This window comes from Carcharodon carcharias, chromosome 17, assembly GCF_017639515.1.
Source record: "Carcharodon carcharias isolate sCarCar2 chromosome 17, sCarCar2.pri, whole genome shotgun sequence".
In the NCBI taxonomy this organism is placed as follows: Eukaryota; Metazoa; Chordata; class Chondrichthyes; order Lamniformes; family Lamnidae; genus Carcharodon; species Carcharodon carcharias.
Window position 1 is genome coordinate 56,542,109 of NC_054483.1, and position 17,803 is coordinate 56,559,911.

General features: G+C 39.9%; 1 protein-coding gene across 1 annotated transcript in view; it reads left to right on the forward strand.

Moving 5' to 3' along the window:
• pcdh15b (protocadherin-related 15b) overlaps window positions 1-17,803 on the forward strand; it is a 1,048,074-nt gene that overhangs the window by 688,217 nt on the left and 342,054 nt on the right. The window contains exon 21 of the mRNA XM_041210329.1: window positions 633-938. Within this exon, the coding sequence (XP_041066263.1) occupies window positions 633-938 (306 nt within the window). The remainder of the gene's footprint in view (window positions 1-632; window positions 939-17,803) is intronic.

The window sequence follows — 17,803 nt, forward strand, 5'->3', positions numbered from 1 at the left end:
TGTAGCCAGTAGCTGCGGACACCAGATGCACTCTTGCTGTTAGCATACCCAAACTCGCAGAAGTGCACTGAATAAAGATGCTCAGGCCTGAAATAAATGTGAAGGCTTAACACAATCAATGTGCAGTGATGGTATAAATCATAAATCTCACTCACAGTGTTTACAAAGATGACTGTAGAAGGCAATATTGTAAACGTAGCATTGGCACAGTATATTTACTCATCTAATGTTGAAGTTGAGTAGTATTTTAGTCTGTACCTGGACATGTTCTGCCTAACCTTTAAGTGCTTTATGATGATTTAGCCAAAATAGAAATAGCTCCTTTTACCTGCTCTGCAATCCCTTCAATTACTGAGCACAAAAAAAGTGCTAGGGAATAAGTCTTTCTATAATTTGCATTTTGAGAAACAACACCCTGGACAAGAATGGGAATATGATTTTGCTTTGAATATGTTTTCTACTCATGTTCTAACTTGACCTGGATCCAAAATGTGAACATGTAGGAATCCTTTTAAGATCAAGACTTTAAAGATTATGCATTAAATGTTATATTGTTAAACGTGAATAGTACATTTTGAAGTATCTTGTGTAAACTGTGATCTTATTAAAATTGTTATGTTACTTTTTCTCAGGCCACTGATCCAGATGCTGGTGTTAATGGACAAATTCGGTACAGCTTGGCAAACTTCAATAACCTTTTCAGAATAACATCAAATGGTAGCATTTACACAATGACGTCATTGGACCGAGAAACAGAAGATAAGTACGACCTGCTTGTAGAGGCATCAGATGGAGCTGTGGACCCTCGCCGCTCAACCTTGACTGTACCAATCAGAGTTCTTGACGTTGATGATAACAGTCCTGTATTCTCACAATCTACCTATGTAGTTTCTGTACCAGAAAACAATGAAGCTGGAATGGTTATTCTGCAGTTACAGGTGAGTCAAACAAAACTTATGTTCACTTTGAATGCACTATGTTAGAGCCTTGTAAATATTTTTGCACAAAAAGCAAAAGGCTAGAAGCTACTGCTGGTAGATTCTCTGAATTAACAATTAATATATTCATAGATGACTGCTATTGTAATCAAAGAACCCTAACCAATCAAAAGTGAAATTCATAACAAATTTGGCAGCTATATTCACATGGACCCCAGGATGATTCTAAACCACTCCACTGATCGCATCCAGATTTTCTACACCCATCCGTCGCCGTGATCTTCTGGTCCCGCCGCAAGTCAATGGACTTCTGGTTGGGGTGTTGCTTCGCCCGTGTGAGTCCAACCCGTGATGGAGCCAGAAAATCCCGGCCTCTGTTTCCAATATAACGGCCTCAGTCCTCTGCAGACATTTGCTGTAACCTGTTTGCACCACACATGTGTTCAAGTTCCTGGGTTTTGGTCAGTCTATACTACATTCTGTAGGCCTGGTTTTATAACTATATCTATTCACTGGGCTTCGATTCAGCCCAAGATAACCATGTGCCATTCCCCCTGAATAACACCAAAGGCAATTGATTAATTATTATTCAGTTTGATTCCCTTATGGCTCTACCAGCTGGTAGTGGGAAATTGTGGACCCATCTGCCGCCAGTCCCACTTATGCAGCCAAATGAAAATTCGGTCTTTGGTTTAATGCTTCACTTGGTAGACAGCACTCCCTGCATTGAAGTGTCAGTGTTTTTAAATCTGGCCATGCAGCTTGAGCCCACAGCTTTCAGACTCAAAGATGAGAATTCTATCAAATAAGCTTGGTTTCTAAGAAGCCAAGGTTACCCTCTGCACATCATGGGGCATGATATCTTTGTGACAACTACAAGCAAAACATAGGGCAGGTACAGTAAAGCGTATTCTACAACAAAGCTGTTCATAATGTTGTAACCAGATGAGAAGGAATGAAATGGCTTCTCTCTATTCAGCCTACTTGGTTGATCACAAGTAAGATTTAAGATTTTTTAAAATGAGGATATGCCTTTTCTGAATCCAAATGTATATAACTATTTATACAGTGAGCAATAAGGAGCCTATCAAACAAGATTTTCTTGAGTTAAAGAAAGTGCAAATTAATTAACCACAAAACCTGAACAAAAAAGTAATAGAAACACAATGTCACACATCAGGTACCAGAAATAAGGGTCCAATAACAAAAACTAAAATAAAATGGTGAAGTGTTCTTTGCTTGCCCTTGAGGCGTAGATTGTTAAATGTTGCAGCCGATTTGCATTAGCTGGTTTCTTGGATGAGGTCAGATGTAGATGATATTGTATTTATTATAAGGGTTTCACTTTCTTGGTAGATTTCTAGTAGATTTCTAGTTTATGTTTTCCGAACTAGTTAATACACTTGTTCCAAAAGAGAGAGAAGGAGAGAGCACAGCTTTTCAGCCTGTTTCCTCTGCTGAAAACTTTCTTGACACTCCCAGTGTCACTTGCAGTCTCTCTGCAGTGGCTGCAGTCTGGCCTGTTATACTTTACTTGCATTTTTAAAGCAGTTTGCTCTGTTTCAGTTCAAATTGCAAAGTTTGAATTGTAACTGTGCATCAAAACTTTTCGAGAAACTGGTCAACTGGCCATACCAGTTGATTTGTGGCAGCCATCTTTAATCAGTGTCTTTTCTTGTCTTTAAAAAGTCCTTTTTAAACAGTTCAGTGTAAGTTTGGTTAGCTGGTGAAATTACAGATTTATCACTCATACACAAGTCACATCATTGTGACAATAGAAAAACAGAAAATTCAGGAATCTGAACTCTTTTTAAAGTTCTTTTGAAGGTTTAAATATGATAGTTGCATGTTGCATGCTGCGCACTTCACTGTACAGAGGACTTATCACAGAAAAAGAACGGTAGAATAAAAAAGCTGTTGCAGAGCAAGTGGCTGAAAATGATAATGCAAAGTAACTGCAGAATCAGCAGTACGAGAAGGAAGATTGATGTGGCAGGTACTAATCCAAGCTGTCCTCCAAATGTAACAGAGCTGACTCGTTTAAAAAAAACATACATTGATTCATACATGAAAATTTTTTCTTCTGTACCACCTCCTTCTACACTATCCTCCACTGCTCCTCTCATGCCATTTATTCCTACCTTTTTCTGTGTTTCTTTACTTTAAGCAGTTATATATAAATACTGAACATAATATTCAGTTCCAGAGCTGTGTTTTTATTTCTACTGCCTTGCATCTAGTGCATGTTGCCCCTTGATTACACAAGGTGCTTTCCTTTTGTGTTTGTTTTTTATATATGGTGGAAAACACATGATTTGCTATTGCTTCTTAATGATTCTGTAATGAGCAAGTAGGTGGGCTGGTTGGGTGTGGAATTTCACTGCGGGTAGTAACATGAGATTGCCACATACTGTAGACTTATGGGCAGTGTGTCTGAATCAATTGCTTGCAGTGGCGTTTTAGGCACTTACTCCTTGCTTTCTGGTATATGTATTGTCACATGTGCAGAGATGGTTGATACCCAGATGTGCATGCCCTAGCAATCTAGTATGATCCTTGAATATTACATGTGCACCATTGCTGCAGAATATCCTCTCAATATGTCTTTTTAATGTATCATTAAGGACCTTGGAAGTCTGAAATTCCCTGGTTCATGGTTGTCTGTATCTGTTCAAATTTTACCCCAAGGTTGATTTCTATAGTAGTAGGCTGACTATTCCTCTGAGTCACTTTATTGAGAGCTGACCTACCACAAACAGTTATACTCTTGATTGATGTGAAATGCTATATGATAGAAATTGTGGTCAGCACAAAGGTGCCACAGTGGTTGTCACATGCTTCATAACAGACAATAGTATTGATGCATTTGTCCACACCTGTGCAAAATCCAATTTGTGGATTACTCCAAGGTCCTCCTAAATGTCTGAAATATGTTTTCCATGAAGATAAGATACTCATGTAGGCAATCTCCTCAAACTGCAATATCAAATTGTAAGCAAGACTTGTGAAGCCTGAATCCCCAGGCACTGCAGCAGAGCAAGTAACCATGCTGGACTTTTGCTCACCAAATGCATATGCTTGTGTTGCCAGCACTGGCTGGTTTTCTTCCCCTTATGTCCCCTCCACAACCTCACCATCCAGACTATTTGGGGATGAGTAGCTATGTCAATAATTGGTGAGTTGTTGATTGTGCCACTGGATACTGACTTTTTCAGATGAGCTATATTGATTTTCCCTGTTGGTCTATTTCAGTCAAAAGAAAGAACAATGTCATGTTTCCACCTCAGTTAACCTGTTGCAAGACTACAAGTCATGGCATGGTTTTGCTACTGATACTATTCAAGTGCAATGCATGCATGTATGGCTATTGTTCAGTTGGATTATTTTATATGTCATGAATATGGTGGTAGGTGTGAGCTTGGGAACAGCCTCTGGCTTCACATGTCTCACTTCCTCTATGCCCTCCCTGCCAGTACTTTTCAATGAAGCTTCCTTGAATGAGTTACAGGAGTTTATTGCCTCTTCCATTGCCAGTGTGGCATCTTCATACTGTTTGTCATGTTAATTAAAGAATAGTATTGATCCACTGAAATTATATTCCACGCTGATGATACCAGTAATCAGTGCAGCTTGTGTAGCATACTGGATTTTTTTCTTTGAAATGGTATCACTCTTCTGGGTCCTCTGTTGAAACAGCCTTTGTGGGATTCCTGGTCTACCCACACATTTGCAGTAACACTTCAGAATTCCATCTTTCACACACACTTTCCCATTATTCCCAGCATTTTCATTCAAGCAAATCATTCATTGCCCTTATCTCAAGATAATGCTGCGCTGGCTGACTTTGTCAAAAGGATTTTTATGGAGAAGCAGTAAACATTGAAAGGTTTTCCCAAGCTGAAATTTGTTTATGTGCAGTAAGGTGATAGTCCTTTCTTTCCTTTAACCTTAAGAAGCTTTTACTGCCTCATATGATGCATTCCCAGAGTGAAATTCATCAAGAAAGAGCAATAGCGTTCTGGCATTCACTATTTCAAAATTTTTAGTGATTGCTTAGCACCTTAAACAGATGCTGAACATTATTACTGCAGTTTATGTTTCATTGACTGCCTCTTATATAATTATTGCAGCGCACAGCATCTTGCACGGAGGAACAGCAGTAAAACTGTGGTTTCATGAGCTTAAACAGCATAACCAACGCTCAAATAATTCTTGACTATAAAATGGTCTGCTCTAGCTTGAGTGATTGGTTTGATTTGTTCTCCATCTCTCTTTATTTCCACCTTATTCTCTCTCCTCTCCATTGTTACATAATTCACAGCTACTCCAGTGAATAATAAAGCTGGGAAATGACAAAGACAAGAGGACTAGAATAAACTGTCAAACAGCCTAAGGGGTGGAATTTACATTTCTCTTGTTCAGGGAGCAACCCTTCCATCACTTGAGCTAAAAGGTTTTTTGGCTTAGCATTCATCAACTTCTAGCTATAGTGCATCACTTATTACATTCGTTTACTTTTGCTTTTCATTCAGCAATTAATGTATTACAATCCTCACCCTTACACCATCCATGCTTACCATTGGCAGGCATTTATAACAGGCAAATGGTGCCAACCATTTACCACTTCTACTGAAGTCAATTACACAGGTTCTGTTTATAACACATTAAGCGAACCAGTTATTCCAGACGGTGCTGGATCTGATGATGGCTGTCACTGTTGTGATATTGGAGTATGTGACCAGAGATGAGTGATGGAAGGTGGAAACATTATCATGGTAGTGTTCACAAGTCGCCATCAGTCCTCCAGATGATGCTGTTGACATTTGTACTTCTCCAGCACATTTCTGAGATCAGTACACTGCACCAACATTTCCTGTGCCATAAACACAATGATTAATGGTACTAGTTATAACTATTATTTAATATGTTTTTGAATCGATTAATTAAATGTATTGTGATAAAACACACATAACGCTTGCTCTAAAATGTTTTCTCATGACTTGCAATCCTTTTTTTATAGCAGACAAATTGTGTCTAATGCATCTGATATAAAAGGAGGAAATTAGGTTCAGAAACTTTTCTCCTTAATTCCTGCCAGAATGGCGAGAGCATTTTCAGATTGAGAACCCAGTTCACTGAATTTAGTCCCCACATGTTGCTCTTTCTCAGAGCAAACTAATTGTCATCCAACCACTGAGCTCCCCAACCAATTAGGGTGGATGGGTGGAATGACATATCTGTTCTGTCAAAGAAAGTATTTCTAATGAAAGGGACCATGCCATGGGTTACACAGACTTATTAATACTTGAATTTTTGAGGCTGTAGCAATCAAAAAAAGGACAGGAGACTTGAAAAGGCTGCTTCCCCGGTCTCTTACTATGCTCTAGAGGTTCTGCTGTGGGACCTGAGGGGCTGCAGTGATGTGAGCTCTCCCAAGAACAAGAGGAAGAGGGCAACCTCTCCAGCGATGCGGGTGTGGATTGAAGTGACCATTGAAATCAGCAGCAGCTGTGAGCTCCCTCCAACATAAAAACAATGCACCAAGGAGATCCAAAACCTCAGGAGGACATGACAGGTGACTGGCATAACACTTTCAGATGCCAAGCCCCACCTTCTGATTGACCAAGCATTCTCCTTCACAGCATTCCTCAGGTCAACACACCTTGCAGCTCAATGTCTCAGCCTTAATGAGCCCAACCAAAGAGAGGAATTCTAAGTGCAACTTATGACCAATCTGGAAAATCTTCATATGTACACCACAATTCCAAAACAATAGAATCAAATAAAGTCAGCTGTACTATACTCGTGTGCCCAGACCATTGGGTTCAAGAATCGTCATCACCAGGACTGTTTCAATGAAAGCAATGCTATAATATGTGACCTCCTAAACAAAAACGGGGAGCCTTCATTGTCTAGCAGAACAACCCAATTCACAAGTCAAAAGGCACCATTCCAACAGGTCAAGGCTGGTGTGCAAAGACAAATTTGGAAGATCAAGAACATGTGGTTGGATGAAAGCCTGAGAGATCCTACAAAACACTGACCATAATAACATGCAAAGCTGTTTTGAAGTCACCTGGAAAATGGAAAAAATCCCCTTTGCTCTTTGGATGGTGTTTTTCTTCTTAGGGATGAGCATGCCATCTGTCAATGCTGGAAAGAACATTTTCAACAACTCCTCAGCTGTGAATCCACAATAGCAGCTTATAGGCTCCAGGCTATTCCCCAGTACCCTGCAGTAGAATCCATGGGTGAAGCACTATGAATGGGACAGTTGCATCAAACAATCAAACAGATGAAAAACAACAAAAGCTGCAGCCCCGATGGTTTTCCAGCTGAGGTCTTCAAAGCTGGTGGGCTTTTGTTCACATCAAGACTCATGCAACCATCCTATGGATTTGGGAGGAAAAAGAACTGCCCCTCCCCCCTCCCCAGCTTCAGGAATGTGACATGTGTAACTGTCTTCAAGAAGGGGGAGTAAATCATGCAGTGGAAACTGTCATGATAATAGTTGATTGTGGTAGTGGACACCAGTATTAGTTACTATGTGGTACTCTGTACTAGATAGGGGGTCACCTGACCCATGGTTGAAGGGCAGATAGCACATGTTAGAGCCGGTCTTGTTAGAATCCAGTTACTGCTGATATTTGTTTATGTTAGGAACATGTGTTATCAATAAAGTTAGCTCAGCTACAATGTCAACTGTCTGGGTGCATCATTGAAACAAAAAACAAGACATGGTGTCAGAAGTAAACTAAATACAACAGAGCTCAGTTTGGAGGGAAATGTCACTGAAAACTGAAGGAGGTTCCGGCAGCAATTCGAGCTGTACCTCACAGTGACAGGCAGTGATTAAAAAAAACCTCGAGTACAGTCTTCCACCTTTCTTCACCTAGCAGGGGAAGCAGCCCTATAAGTCTATAACACATTCATTTTTGAAAGTGATGAGAAACTAACTTACTTGAAAGAAATAATGGGAAAATTTGAAGCCTACTCTAGACCTAAGAAAAAACATCAGGTATAAAAGATACTGATTTTTTATGTGCACATAATGCAGTGACAACATCAGTCAGTATGTAACTGATCTGAGAAAATGAGCAAAATCATGTGATTTTGGAGAGCTTGAAGAATTACTCATCCGAGATAGAATAATTTGCGGAATTACAATTGATTCTCTGAGAGAACGGCTTTTGAGAAAAGTTGATCTCATGCTGAAGAAAGCAATAAGTATCTGCAGAGTGGCAGAGACAACAAAATGCAGATTAAACAGATGACAGAAGATAATGACAGATGACAGAAGAGAGCACTACCAGCTCTAGGTAGAAGAAAGTAGAAGAAATCATGTGTAAGCTAGTTGATGCTAAATACTATTCAGTCTTGGATGTGAGTTCAGACTTCTGGCAGGTCAAGCTGGATGAACACAGCTCCTATCTCTGTACCTTCACACCATGCAGGTGATACAGGTTTTTATGCTTACCTTTTGGTATTAATTCAGCTCCGAAGATGTTCCACAAAACAGTGTAGTAGCTGCCTGAAGGGTTAGAGGGCGTGGAAACCTATATCGATGATGTGCTGGTCCAGGAAGCCTCACAAGAAGAACACAATCACAGGTTGAGGCAGATGCTGGCCAGAGCTAGAGAAAGGAACCTCAAGTTGAAGAAGGAAAAGTGAAAGTAGATCTTCTTGAAATCAAGCACTTGGGACATGTGTTAACAAATGAGGGGCTGAAGCCAAATCTGAGTAAAATCGAAGCAGTCGTAAACATGCCACCCCCAGAATATAAGAAGTATTTGGAGAGGTTTTCGGGAATGTTGACCTATCTTGGGAAGTTCATTCCGAACATGTCAGACCTGACAGCACCTCTCAGAGATCTTCTACAAAATGATGTGGAATGGCACTGGGAACAAAGTCACCAGGAAGCTTTGACCAGTCTGAAGAGAACACTGACCCAGGCACCAGTATTAAAGTATCACGATGTCAGTCAACCAGTCAAGGTCTCAGTAGATGCTTCAAAGACTGGCCTGGGTGCTGTCCTCTTGCAAAATGAGGCACCAGTGGCATACATTTCAAAGAAAATAGCTGAAATACAGCAGCAGTATGCCCAAATAGAGAAAGAAATTATAGCAATTATGTTTGGCTCAGAACACTTCCACTAGTTTGTCTATGGCAAAGATGAGGAGGTGGATTCTGATCATAAGCCTTTGAAGCTATACTTAAAAAGTCCCTGAACTGTGCACCACCAGGAATCCAAAGGTGACTAATGCGCCTACAGAAGTACCAGGTCAGAAATACAAACCAGGCAAGGAAATGTACAGCGCAGACATTCTATCATGTGCAAACCTACCCATCACTGAGGAAGAGGATAAAGAAATAGAAGTGTAGGTTCACATGCTGACAAAGAACTTAGCTGTGGCTGTACCAAACTGGATGAGATCAGGAAAGCGACCAAGAACGACGCCACCCTGTGAAAACTGCAGCAGACTGTGCAAACTGGCTGGCCCACACATCAGAGCGGAGCCCCTTCTGCTGTACAAGGGCACTGGAACTTTCACGAGGAACTTCATGCAGCAGAAGGAATACTTTTCAAGAGAGAAAATAAACACTGAGGAAAGAAATACTGCAGCACATACATGAAAGTCACCTTGGCGTAGAAAATGCAGGAGAAGAGATCGAAATGTAATGTATTGGCCTGGAATGGGAGCACAAATCAGTGAAGTGGTGAATGCGCGTGCAGCGTGCCAAAAGTACAGTAAGTCGCAACAAAAAGAACCATTTCAACCACACAGTGTTCCAGAGAGGCCCTGGCAGGAAATTGGAGTGGACCTGTTCACATTTGAAAACAGTGAGTACATGTGGCAATATATTATTACCCAAAGTTTGTTGAGTCTGTGCTGCTGAGAAATGATAGTAAGAGCATCACTGGAAAAATCGTTTAAAATCAATTTTTGGTTACCATGGCATACCTGACGTGCTCATCTCAGATAATGGTGCTCAATACTCAAGCACTGAGTTTCATAAATTTGCACAGGACTGGGAGTTTTGCCACACTGTGTCAAGCCCAAATATCCATAATCCAATAGAATGGCGGAACATACCATGCAGACCTTAAAACACCTGTTGAAGAAGGCAAAGATGGATGGAAGAGACCCCTACTTGACTCTGCTGGATTTCAGGGGTACTTCATTAGAGGGCATTGGATCATCTCCAGCACAGCTTCTGATGTGGAGAAGACTAAGTACTAAGCTTCCAACTGTGCCCCAATTGTTATTTCCACAGCCAGTGAGTTACAGTGTGCAGGATCTGCTCAAACTGGGACAGCAGAAGCAGAAACAGGACTTTGATCGAGGTGCCCGACTTCTGTCTGACCTGAACATGGGACAGGCAGTGAGGATTCAACATGAAGTGATCTGGAATCCTGTTGTCGCAGGAATCACAGTAGAACCAAGGTCTTACATAGTGCAGACTCCAAATGGACAACAGTACAGGCGAAACAGGAAATTCTTATGGAAAACAAATAAAACGCGACCCTGCTCCGAACCAGAAAGCGTAGCTGAAGATCAAAGACCAGAGTACACCAGTGAAGCAACGGACAACCAGACCTGAAAACTATCCAAGAGGTGATAGTGACACAGAACTGCAGAAGGCCACTTGTCCTTCAAAATCACCTCTGTCACCATTCAGAACATCCAGTAGAAGAATTTTGAAAAAAAAAGAGATACAGAGATGAGTAAAAAACAAAACAGACTGACCAAAACCGTGAGAAAGAATAGATAAGATAATTGAAAAATGGAAAATGTCATAACAGCTGATTGTGGTAATGGACTCCAGAACTAGATACTGTACAGTACTCTGTACTAGGAATTGGGGTATCTGACCTGGGGTTTGAAGGTCAGAAAGCACATGTTGGAGCCAGTCTTGATATAATTCAGTTACTGCAGATCTGTGTTTATGTTAGGAAAATGTGTTATTAATAAAGTTAGCTCAGCTACAATGTCAACTGCCTGTGTGCATCATTGAAACAAAAAACAAGACAGAAACTATCAAGGTACTTCCCTTTTGTCCATAGCAAGGAAAACCTTGACATGCATTCTCCTGAAACACCTACTTCTGTGGCTGGGAAATTCCCCCAGAGACAGTACGGTTTTAGACCTTCCAAAGGAACCTTTGATGTGGTCATTGTTGCCATTTTTCTACTCAGCTGGGAAAATTTTGCCCTGCACATTTAAGCTAACATTTATTCAGCTGCATTAAAATTCAACTTCATTTGTTCAAATGCATTAAACTGCACTTACAAACATAGGAACTGGAGCAGGCCATTTTACCCTTGAACCCATTCCACCATTCAATTACATCATGTCTGATATGTACCTCAACTCCATTTTACCCACCTTTGGTCCATATTGCTGAATACTCTCTTACCAGATAACAATCTATTAAACCAGTCTTGAAAATTACAATTGGTCCAGCATCCATTATTTGGGGTAGAAAATTCTAGATTTCCATGACGTCTTCTGTAAAAATGTATTTTATTTTAACTTTTAAATAGTAAGGCTGTCATTGCAAGTTTACACCCCCATTGTTCTGGTTCTGCACACCAGAAAATAGTTTATATCTCTCTATGAAATCCCTTCATAATTTTGAAGACCTTGATTAAATCATCCTGTACCTTCTAAACTCATGTTTATGCATTCTGTCTTTATAATTTAACGCTCTAAGCCTGAATATCATTCTCATGAATCTGTGCTATATCATTCTTGAGTTTCACTGCCTGAAACAGAAAGCAGTAGTCCCCATGTGGTCTGATTATGATTCTGTACAACTGAAGCATCATTTCCTCATTTTTTACATTGCAACCCCTTGAGATGTAGGGCAACATTTCATCTGCCTTTTTGATTTCTTTTTGTACCTGTGTACTATCTTTCGGTGATTTGTGTATATGGACGCTTGATTCCCGTTTACAGTTTCCAGTCTTTCACCATTTAGAAAATATTTCAATTTGTCTTTCTCGGATTTAAAATGGATGCCTTCTCTTCATGATGTATGAAATTCAATTCCTTGAGTTAGTTCAAAACTAATTTGGAATATGGCATAAGAAGTCACACCAACATTTCAAATGCAATTTATATTTCATGTTGTGAAATATTATTGTTTGACACTATACAATACATCATAATTGAATTTATTTAATTGAAAATTAAATTGAATTACTATGCACGGATCTCAGTTGCTTGCCTGATTTAGTGAATAATGATTTTTTTTCAATTATCTGCAATAAATATTCTTCCACCCAATTCTATTCCTTACCACTCGCTGTGTAAAAAGGATTTTTCTCATTTCGACCTTGGTTCTTTTGTCCAGCACCTTAAATTTATGTCCTCTGGTTCTCAATCCTCTGCCAATGGAAGCAGATTCTCTTTATCTAGTCTTCCCCTCATGCTTTTGAACTTCTCTTTCAAATCTTCTCTCAAAATTCTCTTATGTAAGAAGCTTCTCCAATTTATTCATGTAACTGAAGCCCCTCATCCCTGGAAGCATTCTCATAAATCTTTTCTGCATCCTTTCTAAGGCCTTCACACCCTTCCTAAAGTGCAATGTTCAGGATTGGATACAGTGCTCCAGTTGAGACCAAAGCAGTGTTTTATAAAGGATGATCATAACTTCCTTGCCTTTGTACTCTATGCCTCTATTTATAAAGCCCGAATGCCATTTTAATTACTTTCTCAACCTGCCATGCCACCTTTAATGATTTGTGAACATATTCTCTGCATTCCTACACTTCCTTTAGAATTGTACTCTCTATTTTATATTGCTTCTCCTCATTCTTCCTACCAAAGTATAGTATTTCACAAGTCTTTGCATTATATTTCATCTACCACATGTTCGCCCATTCCAACAGCCTGTCTATGCATTCATGAAGTTTATCAGCAGCCTCCTCACAGTTCACTACCAAGTTCCAAGTTTTGTGTCATCTGCAAATTTTGAAATTGTGCCCTTCACACCGTGGTCCAGGCTATTTAACCTATATCAAGGTCCAAGTACCAACCCCTGGGAAACCTGTTATTTCTCCCGTCTGAAAAACAACAGTTCACCAATACTCTGTTTCCTGTCACTGAGTCCATGCTGTCATTATCACTTTTATTCCATGGGTTTCAACTTTGCTGGCAAGTCTATTATGTATTCATCAAATGCCTTTTGGAAGTCCATACACACCACATCAGGCGTATGACCTTAGTCAAGCATCACTGCTACCTCAACAAAAAACACAAAAAAGTGAATTAAACATTTTAAAAAGTGCCTTTAAAAAAAACTCTGCTGGCTTTCCCTAATTTATTCACACTTGTCCAAGAGACTGTTAATTTTCTTCCAGATTATCGTCTCTAAAAGCTTTCCCCCACCCCCCACAACTGAGGCTAAAATGACCGGCCTATAGTTGCTGGGTTTATCCTTGCAACCTTTTTGAGCAAGAATATAACATTTGCACTTCTTTAGTTCTCAGGCAACACCCAGCATAGAAGGAAGATTGGAAGATTAAGGCCAAAATCTCACATAATTTCCACCCTTGTTTCGCTCAGCATCTTGGATGCATCCCATCCAGTCCTGCAGACTTATCAGCTTCAAGTAGATCCAACCTTTTTAATGCTCCACCTTACCAATTTGAGACCAATTGAGTATATCAACGGCTTCATTTTTCACTATGACTTTATCAGCATTTTCTTCCTTGCTAGGGGCAGATGCAAATTGCTCATTTAGTACCTCAGTCATGCATTCTGCCTCCACCATCCCTATTTATATAGGGACGTATATTGGGCTAGGGCGTAAAGAAGATCTAAGTTTCCTTTTGAAGTTAGCTGCCACTCTCTTCTCAAACTCTCTCTTTGCTTCTCTGATTTTGTTTTGCACTACCCCAATGCAATTTATATATTCAACCTGACTCTCACTTGTTTAATTGACCTGACATCTGTTATATGGCCCCTTCTTCTGCCTCATCTTACTCTCTATCATAATCCAGGAAGCTCAGGCATATTTTTAATCTTTCACCTCATGGGAATCTAGATTAACTATATGTGAACCATCTTTTTAAAGGCAGCTTATTGTTCCATTACAGTTTTGCCTGCCAACCTTGGATTCCAATCTTTGCTTTCTGCAGCCACGACTGGGAGCTCCGAAGGTTGTGTTGCCTGCCTGATGCCAGGGTTAAGGACATCTCCTCGAGGCTGAAGAGGAGCTTGAAGTGAGAGGGGAGGATCCAGTTTTCATGATCCATGTGGGAACCAGTGACATAGGTAGAAACAAGAATGATGTCCTGCAATGAGAATTTGAGGATCCATGATCCAAATTAAAATGCAGAACATCAAAGATAATCATCTTCGGATTGTTACCCGAGCCAATTGGCATAGGGTGAAGCAGATTAGAGAATTAAAACGTGTCTCAAAGAGTGATGTGGGAAGAAGGTGTTTTGATTGCAGGGGCACTGGCATTAGTATTCAGGGAAGTGTGAGCTATTCCATTGGGGTGAGCTCCACGTAAACTGGGCTGGGACCAGTGTACTGGCAAATTATATAACCAGGGCTGTGGACAGGACTTTCAACTAACACAGGTGGGTGGGGTGGTGGGAGGAGGGTTCAGGTGAAAGAAGATTTAGAAATTCAAAGAGAAATGTCTAGGCATTGCAACAGTATAGTGATGTGAGTAAAAAAAAAACACAATGGGACAGGAGAGGACAGGGGATGTAACAAAAATTGTACATCAGCGAATAAGGTCATTGAAGGGAATAGAAGTTAAAAAAATGAAGTTATAGGTTCTTTATCTGAATGAACAAAGCTCCTGCAATAAGATAGATGAATTAGTTGTAGAAGTAGACGTAAATGATTTGGATCTAATAGCCATTCCAGACATATGGTTACAAGGTGGTCAAAGTTGGGAAATAAATATTCCAGGGTACAGAATATTTCAGAAAGTCAGAACAGAAAAGGAGGAGGGATAGCCCTGACAGTAAAGGATTACATAAGGACATTAGTTACAAAGGGTCTAACCTCAGAAGATCATGAAGTAGAATCAGTGTGGGTGGAAATTAAGAATCGCAAGAGTCAGAAAAACACTGATGGAAGTAGTTTATAGGCCTCCTAACAGTTATTATATCACTGGGCAGGGATTAAACAGGAAATTATTGGAGCTTGTAATAAAAACAATGCAATAATTATGGGAGACTTTAATTTTCATATAGACAATTTGATTGTAAATTGGCAAGAGTGGTCTAGAAAATGAGTTTGTAGAATGTTTTTGTGACTCTCTCTTGGAGCAATACATGCGGAACTGACTAAGGATTACGCTATCTTAGACCTAGTATTGTGTAATGAAGGAGGACTAAATACTAACATCATAGTAAAAGATCCATTGGGAAATAATGATCATAATACCACTGAATTCCATATAAGTTTGCAGGTGACATACTCCAGACGCAAGCAAGAATCTTAAACTTAAAGCCAATTACATAGGAATGAGGGGAGAACTGACTAAGGTTAATTGGGTGGATAGACGAAAAGGTATGGTGGCAAATGAACATCAGGAAACATTGAAAGAAACTATTCAAAATGTTCAACAAAAATACATTTCATTGAAAAACAGAAACTTAGTGAGAAAGATCCATCTGTGGTGCAAGCAAGAAGTTAAGGATAGTAATGGATTAAAAGAAGAGGTTTACAATGTTGCAAAAAAGACAGTAGCAAGCCTGAGGTTTGGGAGTGGTTTAGAAATCAGCAAAAGGCCACCAAAAAGTATATAAAAAGGGAAAAAATAGAATGAGAATAAACTAGCCAGAAATATAAAAATGGATTGTAAGAGCTGTTATAAGTATATAAGGAGGAAGAATGAAGCTAAAGTAAACATTAGTCCCTCAGAAGCCGAGACAGGAGAAATTAAAATGGGGAATGAGGAAATGGCAAAGGCATTGAACAAACATTTTTGTCTGTCTTCACAGTAGAAGACACAAGTTTCTGTCCAGAAATAGACAGTAGGCTAAGGGCTAAAAAGAGTGAAGAATTAAGGAAATTAATATCAGCAAAGAAAAACTATCGGAGAAACTTAAGGGACTAAAATCTAACAAATCCCTGGGACCTGATGGCCTACACCCTTGGGTTTTAAAATAACTGCAGGGATAGTGATGCGCTAGCTAGGATTTTCTATGGTTAATAGGCAAGATAAGGGCTCATAGAATTGGAGGTAATACATTAGCATGAAAAGAAACAGTGTGGGCATAAATGGGACTTTTAAGTTGGCAGACTGTGACCAGTGGAGTCTTGCTCAGATCAGTGTTGGTGCCTCTGTTATTTATAATCTTTATTAATGACTTAGATGAAGGTGAACCAAAAGATGGTCACCACAAGTCACCTGATGTCTGGATTGTAAGGTGACCACTAAAGTATTATATGGATTGCCACATGCCAGGGCCGAAGGGCCTGTTCCTATGCTGTACTTGTCTTTGTTCTTTGTTCTTATGGAATCTCACACCTGCAACTGTGAAGGTCCATTTGAAAATGGAACTATTGAAAAGAAATGGATGTCATTTGCATCTTTATAAGATTACCCCTCTAGCAGAGCCTGAGGGTCTACCAAGACAATAGCTACCCAGAACATGGTGATCAATTTGGATAATGACTCATTCAGAAGCTAATAGCAGGGACATTATAAGCCACAAAAAAAAGCCAGATCCGGACACCCGATATTCATTCCTTTATGAACTCGTTGTGGAGGAACAAGGTTGCATGATTCAAGTGACCATTTTGAAATTTCTATATATAGCTGAGAACTAAGAAGCAGAGCAGTATGATGATTTATTCCAACCTGTAACCATCCAACAGCAGCACTCCAGGCTAGCCATCAGCCTGCAACAAGCCCTCCTTGTAGTCTGTTTATTTGGAAGCCACTAGCCACCGCCTGGCAAGCAGACCAAGTCTCTGAATATAAACCTCATCTCACTGCATCAACTTTGTCTTTGAAGGAATTCTGCACTTCTGCCTTCAGCCAGAAACCCGCCTGAACTGCAACTTCTCTGTGAGGGAAACCCCTCTGGATTTGGACTTCACGTGAACTGACATCCATTGCTGTGGCTCTTTTTACTGTTAAGTTGTTCATTGTTGTAAACCCCCCTTTTCCTAAGCCCTTACTGTATACTTATACATATGTGTGAAGTTGCAATCAACACACACTGCACACAACATCCCCCCCCCCACCCCCCCACACCCCCGGGGTTTGAATGTGTGAATAAATTAAACTTCTGACTTAATCCTAAGAAAGTTTCCTGTGAGTCACTTCAAAAATTGACAACACAAAGGGTTTTTTTGCATAAGCACCCTATTTTTAAGCAAGAAACACCTTTGCTTACGGACAGATAATGAAAGAATAAAGGAGTTTAGTTTTTCCTCTCTCTTTTGTCCGTAACATTAACAAATTCAATTAATTAATAAACCTGGAATTGAAAGCTAGTCTTGTAAGGCTGACTGTAAAACTATCAATGATCATTGTAAAAAAACTTATCTGGTTCGCTAATGTCCACACCTGATCTGGCCTACATATGACTCCAACCAAACCCAGAACAATGTAATTAACTTTTAACTGCCCTCTGAAATAGCCTATGAAGCCACTCAGTTATAACAAACCACTACAGAAAAGTCAACAAGGAATGAAACCAGATGGACCACCTGGCATTGACCTTTGCACCAGAAACTACAATAGGACACCTAGTCCTATAGATCCTGCAAAGTCCCCCTTACTAACATCTTGTGCCAAAATCAGGAGAGCTGTCCCATAGACAAGTGAAGCAATAGCCTGACATAGTCATACTCACCAATTCGCACCTTACAGAAAAT